Genomic DNA, 21,151 nt, shown 5'->3' on the forward strand with positions numbered 1-21,151 from the left:
CTTGAAGAAGTTAGTCTCATAAAGTAATCAAGCTTAATTGGTCTCCCGTCAGTTGACATTTTGTTTAAGTACAAAAGACATTTTAAAGTGTTATCTAATTAGTAACCTTATCATAATTTTCATCTAATTGAGCTTTGGGTAAATGACAGTCGGCCAAAAAAAATCAATATTGACTGACAAAACACAACTGACAATGAACAAGTTGAAAAATAACAGTTATGGTGCCAAAACTAATTTCCTAGTTGACATTGTAATTGGAACTGAGTTCAATACTTTCTACTTATCATGAATATTTCACATGTCTTTTGTGGTTTTCGAATAACTTACTTAATAAATGAAGCTGACATTTTTCCTTATCTGAATAAACTTTCTGTCAGTAATTCTGAACCGGACTATGATATTTTTACCCCAAAAAAACCCTAATATGACTTCTTTCATGGCTGGCCATAGTCAGTGTCCAGGTATCAGACTTTAGTTTGGACAATTCACTAAGACATTTTTACCAGAAAAACGACATTTGTTCCATGGTTGGCCATAGTCAAATGTCCACGTATAAGACTTTTAATGCTTATGCTTTCTAGAACACCTGATGAAGCTTCTCATTTGTTTGGAAAGTTCACATAGTTAAAAGATTTTTGTAATTTGTAACCTTATGTTGAACCCAGTTTAAAAGAGTCTTTGTCATAAGATCTGTGTCTAGTATAGATTTGTGTAAAAGGTTTTATGTAGAATATGGAATCGGATTATTCATCTAATGACAGTGATTAATTATGTGAACGTGAATAGCTGATCAATCTAAACAAAAGGGAAGACATCTTCTTATATTACTGCTAGTGAGTCCTGCTCATATCCGTTTGTGATGAATTTACACATCAATACTGTTCATGTATTCTATGTTGTTCCGTTCTTCGGACCAGATATCTCTTAGTGCAATGGTTTTACGTGATACTCTTAGATTACTACAACTTCTGTTGACTTATAATTAACATAGAAAAATTGGAAATGGATGCGACTGACAGACGGTCACATTTATCACATGACATTTGTGTTTTGGATTGAAGCAAATACTGCATCATAGCAGAACCTAGATTTTAGGGAAATGAGGCTCCTACAAATGTAACTCTTGAGGCAGTATTGAAGCAAGAATAAAGGTTAAATATGGACTTTAAAGTACTTTTAAAAAAATAAACCCGCCAAAAAACCCAACATTTTCGTCCAACATTTATTCAAATCGTTCAATTCTAACTTTGGCATTTACAGTGTACATTGGTTTCTGGTGAAATTTGATATACTGTAAGAGTAGGCTGAAGCGCAGTTGTCCAAGCAAAATTTCCCTCATAGCATACTGCATATTTCCATCATATTAGCCCAGTCGGTGCAGAACAGTAGTATGTTAAACCTAATTTCATTTTTTCTATATTTAACTTAAAGAAATATATATGCTTTTAACAAAACGGTATCAGACAAACTGATTCCCAGAAGCAGTCTGAATTTAAAAATAAAAGGATGTGTCTCAAATTAAGCAATATTTCTGCAGACTTTCCAATCGGACAATGCCACCATGATTGCTAGTAATGTCTCCAATTGCTTTTATGTCAAATATTATTCTTTCCTAAATCATTGACGAACAATCAGAAAAAGACTCCTAGACTTGCAAAATTCTAGAAACGGAACCTTACGATCAATGAGTTATTTGTCCTACTAATTCTCATGCCTGTGTGATTAGTCTGTGAACATGACATATACATTTTGATGGATGGATATTCTGATGTTAGTAGATTTTCATATTAAAGGCTTATGAATAAAAAACACCTAGTTTTATTTTTAGAATCCCAAATGACCATTTGATCAATAGTATGCAAATAATATTTGAGTTTGATGGATCATAATATTAGTCTCGATAACTCAGCTAGTCCTGATCCATTTGTACATATATTGATATACTACATTGTTATGCTTCCCGATTTCTATTGGAAGCAATGGTCTAGCTACAATAGTTTTTCCAGAAATTGTTTAAATAGCCCAGTCGCCAGACTTTGACAAAGGAAAATAATGCATATTTTGAGCAGTAATCTTTTTGCTATTGTCCAAATGAAATTGGAATAATACATGTTGTTGAGCTCAAACATTACTTTGGTTACAACCAGGGCAGCTGCCATTCTTAAAAGTTCTATACAATTTTATACCTATTTATGAAATCATGGATATTTGGTAAAATATAATTGGATGCTTGAGGACATGTATCGTTTTTCTTCCATTGAACTAAAATTTTGATATCAATCACATAGTATTCTTATGGAAGTTGGTCGGAACAAAGAAGATTTCATGGTTGATCGAGTTTGATTGAAAAAGAAAAGAAAGTAATGTTCCAGTCCATTAGTTCCTACAGATATAAATAACAATGACTCAATAAGACAGTCTTTATGAGGCCTTGATTACATTTATTTAATTTCATTAAACTAATGGCTGCCCTCTATTCAGTTTGACAAATGTTCTAATATCTTTCTTTGTATTGGGGTGACCCTTGTTATATTGTGTCTTGGATGTCCGAGCACCTTCTTTTATTATCAAATAACACAATTCCCATAAAATTCACCTATTGTTCAAGACAACGAGAAGCAATATGGCTTCTTGATTTGTAACCCTGGCTGGACAGATGCAGCAGTGGACTAATGAGTCAAGTTGCGACCTCCGTCACCCTTTGAGCCCTCTAACTATTGTTTCTTTTCGCTGTTCTGATCAATAACTATAGTATTGGTTCATATCTAATTGGTCCGGAGAGGCTTGTCGTTATTGGAAGGCCGGTGCTGGTCAAAGGATGCTATCACAACCCATCCTTCACAAGACTAGTATTTTCCCATCTAAGATAAATGCTCATTAATTGGTCATCTATATTAGTTTCTGGAGTCAGATCTGCTCATTAATTTTCTCCCTTTGATCCAAATTGACGCAAATTCGAAATTTGTCATTTTTCAAGGGTTTTCGAGTCTGCTGAGAGTTTTGTATTCATACTTTAGAACAAATACTCCTTGATTTAAGTCTTAAGGAGGTCAAATTTCATACATTTAACTATTGTTCTAAAGCGATTATAATTTGAGAAATTGTCATTTTGAACAAGATGAATTCCATTGAACAATACCATTAAATTGTCCAGATGTTGATTTACCACCAATTTTAATCAACAGCTCTGTTTCTTCAAACTATGCGACTGCTAGTATGAATGTCGACTTTGAACAAATTTCTTTCTGGAGACTTGATGGTGTACGTAAATGGCAATTTGTTTATGACTTCAAAAGCTATTGCTGCTTAAACCTTTAACATTTTGATTTCTTATTTCATTTATACACTTACATGCATAAAAGACGTTTATTCTGAATTGATAGTTTTCCGAGATTCTTAAGTTTAGCATTAAAAGTTAATGTTTGAAATGCCTGTCTGTGTATAAATTTCTAAGACAGTTTCAAGCCCTCTATTGCACCATAAAAGTTAATGTGTGATTTGAAGCATGTTTATTAAAGCAACGTTAAATATGGATGGAAATAGTCGCGTTTAAGGAAGATTATGTTCTTCTATTGAGTTAAATCGGGATTTAATAGTAACATCTGACAACCATAATGTCTGACTGGAGACCAGAGTCTGTACTAAAAGTTGAAAGCCGTGGAAATTGATAAAAATAGTTGTGATTTGTGGGAGCTTTCATCGAGATACAATAATGTAACTTTGTTACTGATCCAAAACAAATTGCATCTTAAACAATATCCTCACAATCACTGACTTATGATTCGTTCGACTCATCACAACGAAAATGCAAATAGATTCATTTAACTCCCAGAAAGATGTTGTGATAAAGTTTAGTTAAACGCATTAACCTCACTTAACATGGCTGTTTGTACATGCAGTAGCCATTTTTAACACAATTTTCCGTAAAAGATAACCATGGCTATCTTTTGATGGCACTTTGGTATAGAACAGCAGAAGTACTGGAGCGTAGAGTTAGAAAATGACTTCTTAATCGGCTATTTAATGAAAAAAACTCTCAATATGTTACTTGAAATCAATAGTTACCAATACAATGATTTGTTTCTTTTCATAAAGACCAGTAATGGCCGATCAGTTGGTTACCTCAGTAGCTACAATGACCATAGCCAATGTTAATTTCTCTTTGTTAATGGTCCACTGTTGACAGATTTAATCATCTCAGACCATTTGTTGGAATTATATTTTTTATATGCGTCAGTAGTTACATTGATGGAATACATTCTGGAGATGTAAACTGTGTAATAATCGAAGGAACTTTATTCATTCTACCAATAATTTTACTCTGCTTTCTTTTGTTTGTTAAATAAACGGATTAGTACCGAGTCTCCTGAGCAATGTTAGGAAACGATCAAATGTGTTTTTTTGTCCGATTTACTTAATTATTTCATGATCTTTTCTGACTTGTCGACCACAGAGAAGAGTGGATGATCGATCAGGTATTGCCTGATATTACAAATTCTATACAAACTATAGAATTTGATTGACAATTATTCATTAATTTGTACATTTTCTTGCTTCGTTGATAATTCTAGTCGTTGAATGTATAAGTTTTATTGCAACAATAGGATTGATCATTTCAGTTTTCTGGCTTATCACAGAATCAGTATTCTATACACATTACAATAAATGATGTCTTATGGTTCGGTAATGAAGTTTCCAAAGTAAATCAGAATCCATGTTGTTTTATAACATTATCCATTTATTTTGTGAATTTAATTTTCGAGGTTGTTGGTGCATTAATGAATCCCTGTTGGAAAAAGTTAAATACATTATCATTATTCATTATTAACAGAGAGTGGAGGATAAGCGTACTATTCATAAACAACCCGTAAGAAAAACCGTCGGTGGATTAATGGAAAAAGTTAAATACGTTAAACAACCTGTAAGACAAACCGTTGTGCAAGACACCACACACATGTGACATACATACCGTACATGTATGAACACTGGAAGTAACAACAATAAAAATACTACCAAATCATACAAATGGATCCAATGGCTGGCCATTTGCCTTCTTACTCCAAATTGAATTGTTCTAAATCATTTGATCAGTGTACCAGCATTGAGATTGTTTGTAGAATAGTACAATGTTTGGGAGATGCTCTGTTTTTCTCATTTTGAGTTTGTGGGTTGCTTCCCTTGTTAGGAGTGTGGTTTCACTTTGAATGAATGTACTAAATATGTAGTTAGTGCATAGTTCATTTTTGAAAAACAATTTTAAATATTATACAAATTATGCTGTACACGTATCTTATTGAACATTTTCTAATAACAGTTTGTTTAGAAATAAAAGTGAAATGCTATCACCACAGTAACAGGTGCTGTGCATGTGTTGGGGTATGCTGATTCTTTTTGGAACACCTGTGATGATTTTGAATAATATATTGGTTCTGTTCTCATAGCTAATACTTTCTATTGTATTATTTAGTTTATATTTATCTCATGTCTCCTGATGTGGGTTTGTTTGATTTAGCGATAATGATGAAGATGACGATTATTTAACTCGGTAATGAATACTGTGTGTTATGGTGGTATAATACCGATGGTGATATAATCTGTAGCTTGTTAGGTTAGTTAGAACATGTTTAGTGCTGTCCAATCAATATCAATCACATTATATACGTATCATTATTATATAACACAGGGATATAATTACTATATGATAATTTCTGTCGTGTAACAATTTATAAATTGTTCCTTTTCCCAATTGATAACTAGATTCTATTTACTTTGATTAATTTCATTAAAAATAAAAAAAGGACTCAGTAAAGATCAGTGACTAAAATAAAAATAGTTGAAATATAAATGCTGAAATAAAAGAAAGCAATATAAATTGTTACCTATTCGATCCTGCTGTTCATAATTTGAGAGATTTTAAATTCCTGTCCAACCTCGTGGGTTTTCTCCAGGTCCTCTGGTTTTCTCCCACTGCTAAAGACACCTACGCGCAAGCTAATTATTGAAATTAAAAAAATTGAACATTATGTTAGTCCCGAAATGATCTAGTTTGTGTTGAGTGGATGCCAGTGTCACCTACATGTATACAGGCTGGGTGGTATCAGTAATCTATAAAGCATATACATTAATAGACAATTAATAATGCAAAAACAACATTATTTCAGTCATATAAATATGGCTCTTGAATTCATTAGAAAGAGAATATCGGGATCCTTTAAGGACAATTTCTATGATGAGTCTAATTGAATCAAGAAAAAGATAATATTAATGGATTAGATACACTAGTCTATTTATTATATGATTTAGAATTGATCCGTCTATTTGGGGATCATTAATATTATTTTAAATCGATTTACTTTCTTTGAAGTAGATTAGTCAGCATGTAAGTCTTTTTGATTGGAAGATGCTGATTTTCAATCAAAAGAACCAACCAATCAATCGATCAATTTAAATGTTGTAAATCTTTGAGGATAAAATCAAATGAATTAAAGAATGTTTTACTAATAAACAATATAAGAAATTATTAATCAATAAATCCATAGATTTTATGACTTAACAGTTATAAAAATAAGAAATGATATGAAATGGAGTTTGACATCCTACTATTAAAAAAAGAGAAAATCCAGAAAATTCAACATATTGAATAAAATAAAATGTCAGAATTTGGTCTTAAAAATTCCTCTTTTTGATAATTTAAAACCAAGTTTTAATAAAACCATAATAGATTTTCTGCACCAGAGAATATTAATTAAGATAATTAACTAATATAATGATGCCTTGAGCGTGACCATTATAGTCTTAAGCCAAAGGTGAATTACAACCATAACTGGACATATTGTCACTTTAAGACATTCAATAAGCATAAATGACCTTTAGAAAGAAAATTGTCTTTTCCTTGTAACGAGATATGTATACCATCATGTCCTCGTTTGTAGGTAGTAATGAGATAAGTCTTCACACTAACGATAATAAAACATGGAATACGATGTGCCATAATTATTTTTGTGGTATATATTAATGGTACTACAAAATTGTTAAACAGAGTCAAGGGAATAATGGTAGCTGGTAATTGACAACTTCTGTCCATCTACGGCACAAATAGAGTTTGCTTAATCAAACATGGCAGAAGTAATTTGAGGATAATTTCTAAGACAATCTAGAAAATTGTAATGGTCACTTCTCCCCAGATGCCGTCTTCTGATATCTGTGGTCATTTTCTTGTAGTTGGATCTATTTTTGTCTAGTGGCCGTATTGATCTGCCCAGATGATCGTTGGTCAATGACTGACCATTATGTTCTTTGATTAATCCCTCCCTGAGATCAAAGCGATTACTCAACCAGTGCAGATCTTTGTAAGCTGACCGATAGACATTACAAGTAGGGAGGTGTTCTTTAACTAAGAAGATAGAAAAATAGTCCAGCATCAGGTGTTTGTTTCACAAGTTCAATATTTTCACTACTGATTTATACAAATGACAAACTTCAAGGAGATGAATTATGGATGATGAAAAGAGAAAGGTGTGAGGAGATAATCAGGAGGATTAAGATTAAGCGGTACATGTATCCTGGATCAGTTCAGGAACATGATATGTCTCTAGTTCCCAGGAGTATTAAGTAAGGAAGAGCAGTTAATCTTACTGTCTGAGGTTCATTAATCTTATTAATCTCTTGTTTATTTGCACAACGGTTGATCTTATTTTTAAATTAGATTAATTATTTAGCTTTTGATCGACGAGGCATTGCTATTTTCATCACCGTTTCCCTGGGACTCACGGGAACGTAGCTCCTGTGCATTCTCTGCGTCGATGACTTTTGGGAGATTGTAATTGCAATTTTATTAATCTGTTACCGAAGCTTTAGAAATGAGTTCATGAAATTTAACAGAAAACGTTAATAAGGCACAAAAAAAGTAGTTGCGCTTGAGTCAAACTGAAGATTGCTCTTTTCAATCAAACCTACAAGTGAATTAGAATTCAAAAATTCTATTAAGGAATGAGGATGCTAAGATGTCGAGGAGGGGGATAGCTCCTCCATCATCAGAGGTACATGAAATGCGTTTTAAAAGACAGTTATATGACTGACACTATAGAAAATGAGTTCTTTCAGTCCTTACTCATCACTTGATGGACTTTAATGGATGTTAACTTGATTATTTTACTTGAAAATGTGATTAAAGCATTAAACATGTAATTGTGTTAGGTTTGGAATTACTCATTTTCTGTCTAATGATAATCACAAAATGTCTCTCAAGAAAAAAAATTATCTCTTCTTTTTTTTTCGGCCACAAAATTATAAACAGAATAGAAACATCAATCAAATTACCAGTTGAACTCGGACAGGACAAAAATATGTTAACATGTAATATGGAGGGTGATAATACAAATGGTAAATTAGCGACACTTTTTCATGACATTTTCATAGTGTATAAAGACTTATACTATGGAATAAAAGTTTGAGAAACCAAGAGTGCAAAAAACAAATAAATGACAATAAATGTCACTCTTTTAACATAACCTATCCATAAAAAGATGAAATTTTAGCAGGCTTTTGATTGGTTTGACATCAATTATAGATGAGTTAGCTTTACCGTAGTGTTAATCATGTGGCAATGGATGTGAACTGCAGCTAATTGGTAGAGTGAAAATCGTTAACGATTTTTATTTCTAGTTCTCGTTTCAAGAAATATTTCATCAGAAACAAGGAAAAGGTGTAACTAAATTGATTATTAGGTTCATTTTCATGTGCAGTGGATTTTTTCTGTGGAGTTGTCGAAATGTCAACATCGGACAACCATAAATAGAGAATTTCTTTCCCCTTTTACAACTAATCTACTTATTAATGTTAGACTATCCTGCAGAGAAAACATGGTACTTTAAAGATATATACCAAATTGTGCACAATTGGGGTTTAACATCCTGCCGTTCTGCTCTGACTGAACTTCATAAAAGAAATAAGCAAAATTATTTGCAAAAAGAGAGGATTTGTATTTTCAGTTTTTGAAAATCATAATTGCATTTAATTATTAACTCCCTAAAGTAAGAAAGAAATATGATTTCAGAAAATATGTTTGTAAGTCTTCAAATAAAAATGGAAAAATAACAATCTCTTATAAATAAAATATTTTATAAATTTATCAAAAGAATAAAAAGGTTTTCCTACAGAGGAATATACATGTGTGTATTGCATGTTTGTATGTAACATAAAACTTATAAAATTACTAAAGCAAATACACTTGCTCTGAGTTCATAGGAATAAATTGTAATGTTTTATTTGTAAATTAATAAACAATATGGCTTCTATAACTTTTGAAACTCTATCATTTTTGCAACTCTCGCTGGGATCAAAAGCTAGTCTGTATTTTGATAGCAATATGAGAGCAGGCAAGGCAACCATTTCTCACAACAAATAACGCTTGAGTAGTAATACAAAGCAAAAATTTCAGTTTGAAAAACATTGAATCACACCTAGTGTATTAAAATCAAGTATTCTTAAATAACTGTTGTTTTTTAATGAGCAAGTGACAAAAACGAAACCATTAGCTCGCACAAAGAGTTAAGTAGTTATACTAAGGTGTTGAAATCAGAGATGGTAAAAACAGGCCTTAAACAATAGCAATCAGTACCCTATAATGACTCTTTTGTTAGGATTGTATCAAAAGGGTTTGGGAGTTAAATTGATATATAAATATACAGGGATTTGTTTGTAGGGTAATATGTTCTAGCTAGGTAATTGACTTTCTCATTGTGTGCTATTTGAATCAAAGAAACTCCAAGGTAAATTGTTAAGAAAATATTGACATCTCTCAAAGGTAGCCATCATGTTCTCAAAGAAGCCAGGTTTTGTACTAATGAAAATATTATGTATTGTTGTCCATTCACATAATGGGCAAGACTCATTAGCAGGTTTTACCTTTCTGAAAATATCTTGTAAATAATTTTTTTAATGGTTTTCGTCTATTTATTTCCAGGTCCTGAAGTCAGCCATCAGTTAAAAGAGAAACTTCAGAAGAGCAACATCTCAGGATATCAACAAGGACTAAACTGTAAATTAATTATAACTGTGGAATCATTTCGAACATATATATGAACTTAGTGTGATATCATTCAGCATCTACAAGAAGACATGTCAACTATAGTCGATTTATGATATGAAGTAACTTTCCTTTTTGTATGTAGATTTTATTTTTCCAATCATCAATGATGGCATTTATGAGCGTTTTCACCCTGTTTGTGATTTGTGGGAGCATGTCTTTAACTCTAGGACAAGAAATAGCATTAACTTATAATTTAAGGGAAAATCAAGAAGTGGGAACATTTGTGGGCAATGTGGCCAGAGAGAGTTTATTGTATGGAAATATTTCTGAATCAGAGTTCCAGAGACTAAAATTTACATTTTTCACTCAAGGTAACCCCAATGCTAAACTTTTTACTATTGATGAACATAGTTCAACCATCCGAACAGCAGAAGTAGTGGATAGAGAAGCAATTTGTCCATTAAAAGTGGACTGTTCTGTAGCTTTGGATATTGCTGTTTATATGCGCGAAAGTGGCAGGAATGCGTTCAATTTATATAAATTAATGAAAGTTATGGTTATTATTGATGATGTAAATGATAATGCCCCAACTTTTCCTCGTGCCAGAATTAGTCTGACTGTTCCCGAATCTGTGTTATCTGGTCATGTTTTACTGACGAGTGGTGCTGTGGATGCAGATATGGGACACAATAATTCCATCCAATCTTATGATCTTATCCCTAGTTCGGGCATGTTCGGCTTAAAGGTTGTCAAGAATTGGGACGGAAGTTCCGATTTAGGAATTGTTGTTAAGCATCCATTGGATCGGGAAACTAGAGATGAATTTCAAGTTAAGGTTATTGCCAAAGATGGAGGATATCCTATTAAAACAGGATCTGTCATCATTGACATTAAAGTAACAGACGTGAATGACAACCGTCCAGTTTTTAGGAATTCTACATACAACATTTCTGTGTTTGAAAATATTCCTAAAAACAGAACAGTTTTGCAGCTATCGACAGTAGATGCAGATGAAGGCATCAATGGTCAAGTCAAATATAAATACAGTTCTCGTGTTTCTGACAAAGTCCGAAATGCTTTTGGCATCGAAGAAGAAACTGGTAGGATTTATTCCAAGGGCAGTATTGACTATGAAACTACCAAACAGTACCAATTTATGGTTGAAGCACATGATGGTGGTTCACCTCCATTATCATCCCAAGCTTTGGTTACCATTGATGTAGAAGATGAGAACGATAATGCTCCAAAGATCAGCATCAACCTGTCCCCAGAAGGAACTGACATATCAGAAGCTGTGGACACCAAGAAGTTTGTAGCTCATGTTTCTGTGACCGATGCAGATTTCGGTAATAATAAAAATGTGCGCTGCACTATGAGTGATACACATTTTGCCTTGGAAAGTTTTTTTGACACAAGTTATAAAATAGTTCTCGGTAAGAAGTTAGATCACGAAACACAAGCTACCCACAATGTTACAGTTACGTGTACTGATCAAGGCAGGATTCCTCTGTCCAGCACAGAATCCTTCATGGTCAATGTTTTGGACGAAAACGACAATTTCCCAGAGTTTAGTCAAACAATGTACACTGGAAGTATTATTGAAAATAATGATGTTGGTGAAGAAATCCTGCGAGTCACTGCACATGATTGGGACAGTGGTAATAACGGAAGGGTCCGTTATTCCATAGATGATGAGATTGCCCGATATTTCGCTGTTGACAGAGATACAGGTATCATCAGTGCCAATGCTGTGTTGGATCGTGAAGTGAACCCTGAGTTTAAATTCAACGTAATAGCCACTGACTATGGAAAACAGCCAAAAGCTCAATCTGTGGGGATTGTCATCACTGTTTTAGATCAAAATGATGAACCACCGAAGTTCACAAAACCAGTTTTCTTCTGCTATGTCATGGAAAATCAGAATCCAGGTGCATCAGCTGGAAATATCACTGCCACAGATAAAGACGAAAAAATTAATGGTGAATTCTTATTCTCTATGCCGGTTAATTCCTGGGCTAGAGATTTCTTTGATATCCATCCTAGGACTGGTTTAGTAAGTACCAAAAAGAAATTTGATCGTGAAACCAATGACCAATTCAGTTTTTCTGTGAACGTTCGTGACCCTCAGGTTCCAGGTTTTTCTGATACTGCTAATGTGACTGTTTATATTTTAGATGATAATGACAATGTGCCTATTATTCTTTACCCAACTGCTGACAATAATACTGCAGAAGTTGCTTTTGAAACAAAAGTTGCAACAGTTATAGCAACAGTTCAAGCATATGATAAAGACGAACCTGCAAACGCCAAGATAATCTACATGTTAAAATCAGGAAACAATCGTCATCTGTTTAACATGAATCGCATCACAGGTGATTTGGCATTATCACGAACAATTCGACCAGACGATTCTGGCTACTACAAACTTGACATTATGGTTACAGACAGTGGCAACCCTCCCATGGCTGCCAGAACAAAATTATTCATAGATGTGGCCAAAACAAACGGTACTTATATGGGTTTTGACGGTGAGGGCGAAACAGATAAAAACATGTTAATAGTTATTAGTTTAGTTGCGGTGACATTAATACTGGGTATCGCTATCGTAACCACCATTTGTTTAATTAAAAGAATAGACAGAGAAAGACAACACAGGACTTTAATGGTAAAAACTGAGGAAGAAAAAATGTTTTCTGTTGTTAAAAAACGAGAGAGTTTTTCTTCCATTTCAAGAGATTCAAATGAAAATGAAGCTGCCTTAAAGCGCAAAAACAATCGAAAAGAAGTGAGTTTTTCAATAGAGGATGAAGCTGAACACAATACTACTGCATCATCAGGAGCAACATCATTTTCAACTTTTAAATCACAGCCCAGTGAACATTCCCAAAAGGTGAGTTTTATATCAGTATGTCCACAGCTTATATCAATGTACAGAACTGCACACTTTACTTCGGGCACAGGAATGGCAAACAATTTTTAAATTTTTTTTAGTTTTCATTATTGCTAGTATAAACCTACACACAAATCGGAAAATGTACCTGAGTTGTGTTTCAGAAAGATCACTTCCAGGGTTTTTAAAAGTTCTTATATATAGTCATCTGAACGGCATCTGTATTGTTATGCTATTGTTTTATACAACCATTTCAATACTAAATCTTTTGTTTATCTGAGAAGATGCCCAAAATGGTTTGATGCATATGAGGCATGCATATCCAAGATGTCTTTATTTAAAAGAATAGCATAGAATTTGAATTGTAGACAAGATTTGTTTACATCTTATAGAGCGTCTGGTCGTCCAGTGTTTATTGGTTTCTGTCTACCAGTTGTAATGTGAGCCCAAAAGTTGGATTCTGTACATACAGAGAGAAATACAACATCTTAATACAGTGTTAAGAATTTCCCTATAGAACATCCACTACCTTATGGTTACCACATGTTGTCTAAGCGCACTTAATGTGTAGGAGGCGCTCAACATCTAAGTTGCTATAAACATTATGTGGCAAGTCAAAGTATGATCATGTCAAAGTGAAGGATGTTCCCTGAGAATTTGAGCTTAAAATCAATTAGTACTTTTCACTTACTGCTCAGAATTTTTAGTATAATAGAAGTATTGGAAATGAAAATAAATAATGTTTTGAAAACTTGTATAACTCTAAATAATAACTCTAAAAAAAACCCAAAAAAACGAATACATAGCTCAATTATTTTTATTCTGTAAAGAAAAGCATCTTGTAGAACTTTCAGTTATGATATGCATGGTTACTTATCATTTATACTGATAAAACGAAAGTTCTTCGTAGTCTTTTCTATATTTGATAAGGATATTCATTATATATTTTTGACGCAAATTCTTAGGGGACTAATAAATTGATGTGTGGTGTAAACAAGACTGACTTTTGTGCTATAGAAATATCCCCGATGGACAAAGAAACATTTGAATAGATCAGTTTCCTACTTTGTTCAATCAACTATTTATTGTCTTTCCAATCAAATTTTTATGAGAAACATCAAACAGAGATAAAAGAAAGATAAGTCATTGGATTATTGTCGTGGGCTGGTGGGGATTTAACTAAGAAAAATGTCAGCTTAACACTTTTGTATTTGATGACCTTTTAAATTTCCCATATTTGGTTTTTGCTGATCATGACATAACAAATTTGAATTTTCAGGTTATTTATTACTGAACGTTTTTTTTTTTTTTTTTCAGAGTGGTCTTCAGGATAACTGTTTAGTTATTGGTAATTCTTTAAACTTCAACAATAAATTACAAAGCAGCATTCCAGTTAGTGATGATTTACCCCCTCCTCCACCATTAAATCAACAGTGGCATCAAACAAAAGAAGAGGAGGTAATGGAAAACTTCCTGTTTTTCTTTAGAATCAGGGATAATTTATGTTGGTTTAACACAGCCACTAAAGACCAACAGCCCCACTTATTTTTCCGTTGCACATGAGTAGACCTAGATCAGACATTTTATTGTTGGGGCAGATGCACAAGTTTTTTTAGTTCTTGCTGTAGTGAAGATATATCAATGTATTCTTTGGGGAAATGGGGACCGTTGGTCAGTTAGAGACTTGATAATCCCGTCTCTCATGCTAACACATGTATTGCATTGGTCCGAAGCCTTTATTCATGATTTTCAAGCCACTGATCATGAAGTGTGGACTTTTGGCACAAACTCAGTTAATATTTTCCATTAATGTCAGTTAATGAATGTCTTAATTTATTTTTTAGAAATTATAATGGTCCTAATTATGTTTCAATTTCTTGATTTTTCCAAATTTTGTTATTGATATTCTGTTTTTCCACTCTTTATGATTAACCCAATCTCTTTTTTTCTCATTTATGATTTTAATATTTTTCTAACACTATTTTATCATTAATCCCTTTTAAATTCTGTTTCTTTGGTTTGCATGTAGATGTATTGCCTTCATCCCTTCTCCAAGCTCTCGCCATTTAGTCGACGAGATTCCCTTCCCATGGCACTTCAGGTATTAATTGTCTTAACTCTTGTCGCTTTCATTGTCTAGCCAAGAAAACTTCGCTATCAATCATTAGTTTAATAATAGTAACTTTCTCAGGTCACTTTGTCGATACTGTTTCGATGGTGTTTCATTAGTTTGTTACATAAATTGTTACTAAAATTAGATAAACGAAACAGTATTTTTGATTTAAATTTTAATTGTGTTTTTGTTCGACCATAAAGATAAAAATCAATCTTTCTAAATTGATTTTGTGGCTTTGGTATGCGGATGAATTGTTAAATATTTGAAAGGCTTATCGTGTTTGGATATAGGAAGTTGTAAAGTTATTTTTTGTGAAATTTTCTGTGTGCATGATCATGTGTTATGACCATAAAATATATATTTTCTGTCTTGTAGCTGTACTCAATAGACTAGATTTTAGATCTTGGACAGCATGTATCGTGTCTGATAGAAAATATAGAAATACACTAGAGCTTCACTATAAGGCTGGCTGATGTTGTCAAGCATTGACCATAGTCACATTATAATGAGACCCTTAATATATAATACTTTATACAGAAGGGCATCACTATAACGCGATTGGGGGTCATGTTGATAGCGTGTCTTATACTGAAACAGGCATTGTAGTGGGGTTCTTATGTATTTAGAAATTGAATGAAATAAGTAGGATTTTAGACATTAGAAATCTAATGATTTTATATATATATATTGAGTATCTATCCATGTGCTACTGTATTTGATGTATCCTGCATGAATTAAAAGTTGTAAATTATGTGGAGCAGATTCATTTTGCGGGAATTTTGAAAGATTGATGATTCGTAAGTCTTGATTTTATTTTCAATGAATTCTTTTGATTCATTTTATGCTCAGTTCTGTCCAAGTTTGAATTTGAATGAATGTCTCTGTGGTGAGTATGAAACTGTGTTATATATCTCTGTAAGAGGTCATTACATGTATATAGTTGGCCAAGGATCATGTCTTAAATTGTTCTTGATTATAGTAAGAAAGGTAAGCGTGAATAGTAAAGTGACCAGTTGAGAAAAAGTCACATAAAAGGTATCATACTACTTCTTATTAACCCCCACCCCCAATCTCTTATAGATGTATATCTGTTCTCTTTACCTGCATGAATATATATACTATATAATTTGCATGTACATGTATTGGTATATATATATATACTTTATATCTTTTCTTATCTATAATGCATCACTATCCTTCTCTATTTTAATATTTAACAAGTTCTGTTCTAGATACTTACCTTATGATTTAATCAACCCCTCAAATAGAATCTGTAAGACGAATTTGAAATTTTTTTTCTCTTCATTCCTTAGGCTCGTCAATTGATGGAAATTTTAAAGAAAGCTGATGATGCTGCTAGCGAGTCATCTGGAGAAACTGGCACCAGTGATTCTGGGCGTGGTGGAAGTGACGAAGATGTCAATAGCCATAGAGAAAGTGGTTTAGATCCTGGTAAGAACCATATTTTTACTATTTCTGCTTCAAATTTTATTTTTTACAAATAATGTCTCACTTCACTTCCGAGGCTTTTATCTTTTTTATTTGCCTTTATCGACTTTATTTTAAGATTTAGAAAACAAAACACGTAATTTAAAAAACACAGAAATACTGTGAAATTGAAGAAAGGATAAATTACTATTCTCGTCTTATAAAGAACATTTATAGTAGATAAATTACGCCCCCCCCCCCTCAATCCACACAGCCTTCTTCCTTAAATCAATTGACATACCTTATCCTATTCCAAAATATTAAATTACCAGTATTTATCAATGGGTGCATTATTATCTCGTGTAATTATTTAATCTCATTAATCAGTATGTGATCAGTAGAGAGCTGCCCATGGCTATTAAAGATATGTTAGGTTGAATAATCCCCCAGGGGAAATAACTATGGTCTTATCCCATAAAATATCTAAACGATTCTTCGACTGACACTTGGTGTGTGTATCTAAGTTTATCACTTGTCAACTAATCAAACATTTATTAATGACCTTAGTTAGATGTTAAAACTCTTTTCAAATTCGAATCTGTGATTTGAAAATAATTTAATTTTTAGGGGATTATGTGCCATGATCTTAAAGTACATAAAAAAACTGATGATTTTTAGAGTGTTAAAATGGTCTTTTACATGATAAGAATATATAGTAGTTATTTATGTCTTCAAATTTTTTAAAAATAGCAAATTGTAGCCATATTTTTAGTTATTTTTTTTTTTCAAAATTAAGTCTTACTTTACTTCATTTTTATTTGCATCATTGATACTTTCTTGAGATTGAAAGTAAAAATTTAAAAAAAGAGCATTAAAATGATCTTTTTGGCATATCAGTAGCAAAATAAGGAAAAGATTGCGAGTAAATTTATTTATTAAATAGTGAGTCATTTCCAACCCCCCCAAAAAAAGAAAAAAACACACAAAATCTTCATTTATGATATAAGTTCAATAGCATGCCGTTATCTTTCAACATTATTTCATTGGTAGCTAAAAGTGGTAACAGAGCAACTTCTTCGAAACCTGTGATAATTAAACAGTTGTATGTTTAAAACAGGGGGGGTAAGTCAATGGGATGATTGCATGTTGAATTGTCTTCCCTTGACATTAGCACCTGTATCTCTTTGAAATCACTACCTGGTTTTTGTACTATTGTTTAATTTCTAGGCACTAAAATAGTTCTTTTTTATGTACAGTTCTTCTATATGTTTGTTCAATTGTTTCTTGCATTTTCAAATTTCTAAAAAGTTTTGTTTCTTAAAATCTTTGTTAATGTCTTATTCTACGAGTTCTTTTTTTTTAAAAACGATTTGGAATTACCAAAGTAATAATTATAGACAATTATAGGATAATGCCCCTTTAGAGAAAATAAAATATATCTGAATATCCAATTATCCATAGCATCTTGAATGGAGTTTTGAATTTAGAAGAGTTCAATGTAGTCAAAAGTGGTGTTTGACATAATGGCAGTTGTTTTTTCTACCTTTGCCTAACTAGTTGTAGCTGTTGTTTTAGAGAAAAGCCTTTTGTTGTTTTGAATTGTAAATATATAGTATAAATACATATATTTATATGGATATTGTTTGTTGATACTAATAGTATTACATTACTAGACTTGTGTATCATCATCATTCCCTCATTTACTTGCTTCACATTCTTCAAATCATTGTTGATACTTCTATTATTTAAATGATGTAGACCATTTTAAAAAGCTTAATCAAAAATCAATCAATTAAAAGGTGATCTGTAAAGTTATTACTTATATTGAAATTAATTTTACTTAATTTCTTATTTCGTTTCGAAAAATAATCATTCATATTACATACATATTAATTGAGTAGCCTGTAAAATATCATGTTCATTTTCTTTATGTTTTCAGATGATTCGAGAAATTTTCACGCAAACAGTTTTTATCCAACCTCTTTTGATCGTTTCAATGATGGGAGACAGTCGAGTTTGTCTATGACGTCTGGGCACGGCAGTTTACAAAGAGCTTCCCCATTGAGCAATTACCAAGGAAAAATAAACACTGGTTCCATTGGAAGTGGTTTCACACGCTGGCAAGATCTGAATAACAGTCAAGGCCCTGATGATGTTTTCGAAGACTCCTATCTTCGAAGACCCAAGTACGCAGGAGAACAAATGAGTACCTTCAACGGACGTATGCATAATCAAATGGACTATAAACATCATTATCCGCGACCTCTAGAATTTATTAGAGACGAAAGCTTCAGAACAGGTGCTTCAAGTGTCTGTGATGATGATGATAGAACAACAACGTCGGGTAGCTATACGATCAATCCCGATGAGCTACAATCCGAAATTGACGGACTCTTCTTTAATGATGTAGTGGTGTAAGCGATCAGTAACAGACTTGTGTTTTAACTTATTAAATTCTGGTGGTGCCAATTTTACCAAATAAACAAATCACATTTAAAAGAATAGAGTTGAAAACTCTTAAAAATAACTCCAAAAACACTGCCAATGGGAATAGATGTCCTGGCAATGAAACAGACTCCAAAGAGAATTATGATTAAAGGGAAATAACTCTTATTATTTTTTACCTTTTATTTTTAAAGGGAGGCAACTCTACTAAGATCTGTGTTTAAAAGTTTGCTGTTGAAGGCAACAATGTAAAAAACAATAAGAAATATAAATCATTATTTTTCTTCTAAAAACAAACAAAGATTGTGTTCAATAGCGGTTACTTAATGCCTTTAAAACATAACTTAGCTGATCTGTTAATTTGATTGGTCCAAGAAGGATACTAGTCATTAAATCGGCTAAAATAATTAACAGAACAATTACCTCAGTTTACGAACTTTCTTTAATTTGTGGACAAAAACGTACATTTTAATCAGGGAGGTAAAATACTCCCAGGTTTCATTGAAAAATGTTTGTTTTAAGTTGTTGTTTTTTTAGTGTATATTAACTGAAGTCATCTAAGCTTAAAGTGACTGTATATGGTGCTATTCAATAATGTTTATGGTATGTAACTAAAAGTTAGACAACAAAGAACAGTGAAACAAGTTCAATACGGTTTTCATATATTTCATTTGTATGTGTGACTAAAATAGACTAGTAATGATTAGAGATAAAGGGCCCACTTGATTAAGAGAATCAATCTGTTTCATATTAAGTTATGAATTCAGACTGATCAGGTAGGGGTGTGACAAGAGCCTTGTTTGCTTTACTTACTATCTGGAGAGACCATTAGAGAACAGGGAAGAGATCATGGTAAATTTTGAAGATTAGGTTTAAAATTTCTATTAACTGTTATTTACCATACCCAATTCTCCAAAGAACTGGTTTAAGTTTTGAACCGAAGCAGATTTCTCGACTGGTTGTAACCAAGTTGGGCCCACATTATTATTTAATGAATGAATTTGACATGATTTCACTGTATTAGTAATATATTTGTATGAAATGATTCCATAGATGAGGTATGTTTGTTTGTCCTTGTTGATTAATTGTGAGCTTGGCTCGTTAAATAGTGCTTTTTGCTTTCTTTTTAATTTTCAATGTTAATTAATTATGATTGCATAAATAAATGTTTGTATATATTTTTGTTCTTGTTAATATATGATTGTACATTTATTTTAATTGAACAGATATAATTGTTGCATGAAGTCGTTTTTAAATGATCAATTTCAAAATTGTGTATAATTAATTATTAATATGGAAATTATGTTAATCAACATATTATATTATGAATGAAATAATATTATATACAGAATTGTGTATATATAATGAAAGAATTTAATCTTGATCATGATATTTGCATTCCCTAAAATAAATATAATTTCAGTATTTTATTTAACGTATTTAAGCAGTTTCCGAATAGTATATACAGCATCTTATTCATTTGGTAATAACATTTTATTAGGCCCAAGAGATTCATCAATTAACTTTACTTTTATCATTCAAATATAGAATTTCCGAAAGTTGATTAATTAATATTTGAGTACATTACAGTAATTTAAACAAGAACAATGTAATATATGTATATTTAATATATAATATAAATATAACCTGATCATTGTATATATGATTTTGTACAGAATATCTCGACAACTATGAGAATAAAATACAAAACTAAACCAAAGTCTTATGATATTATCTTGTGCGTTATGAAAGATGTGTTCCCACTTCCCCGATAAGAAGAAAGATCTGGTTATTTCTATATAAAGATCAAATTATTGGACTCGGTCGCCTAATATACATGTACCAACAATGAATTAAATAGTATAAAGCGTCTTTTACCCAGTCTGCCACTGGCATCAATCATACTGTTCTTACATCTTGCCTGGTACGCCAGTACCTCATGGTCAGTCGCCATCTTGCAAACGTAATAAAATGAAACGGAGGTTACTTTTCTGCGTCGACTGGGCTATAATAAAGACGTGCATGCAGTGTTCCAGGAAGAAATTTTATCATACATCGGTTTTCATACCCCTTTTATTCAGTCTAATGATGTAGAATGATTCAAAGTGTTATTCAACTAGTCTCAGGGAATCGGCTACTGCTGGATGAAACTGAAAGGCACACTGCCTGCCCGCATTGACATTTAGGATGTGGTGGTTTAGATTTTACTGCAGATATTCATCGGGTGGGCCTATTTCTACAA

The 21,151-nt window shown here is 32.4% G+C and overlaps 1 protein-coding gene across 4 annotated transcripts in view; it reads left to right on the forward strand.

The window, feature by feature from the left end:
- The window catches only part of LOC126830817 (ATP-dependent (S)-NAD(P)H-hydrate dehydratase), a 215,258-nt gene extending 194,635 nt beyond the window's left edge, over window positions 1–20,623 (forward strand). For 2 of the 4 annotated variants that reach the window (XM_050561231.2, XM_050561229.2), the window contains exon 11: window positions 9,965–10,382. Coding sequence is in view for 2 of the 4 variants with exons in the window: in XM_050561227.2 (XP_050417184.1) it covers window positions 10,194–12,920; window positions 14,238–14,378; window positions 14,950–15,021; window positions 16,350–16,488; window positions 18,404–18,882 (3,558 nt within the window). In the remaining 2 variants the exon portion in view is untranslated. Of the gene's footprint in view, window positions 1–7,523; window positions 7,612–9,964; window positions 12,921–14,237; window positions 14,379–14,949; window positions 15,022–16,349; window positions 16,489–18,403 lie in introns of those variants that run through there. The other 2 variants (XM_050561227.2, XM_050561228.2) reach the window with 2 other exon arrangements.
- Window positions 20,624–21,151: the final 528 nt, after the last annotated feature.

This window comes from Patella vulgata, chromosome 8 (assembly GCF_932274485.2).
Source record: "Patella vulgata chromosome 8, xgPatVulg1.2, whole genome shotgun sequence".
Taxonomy (NCBI): domain Eukaryota; kingdom Metazoa; phylum Mollusca; class Gastropoda; family Patellidae; genus Patella; species Patella vulgata.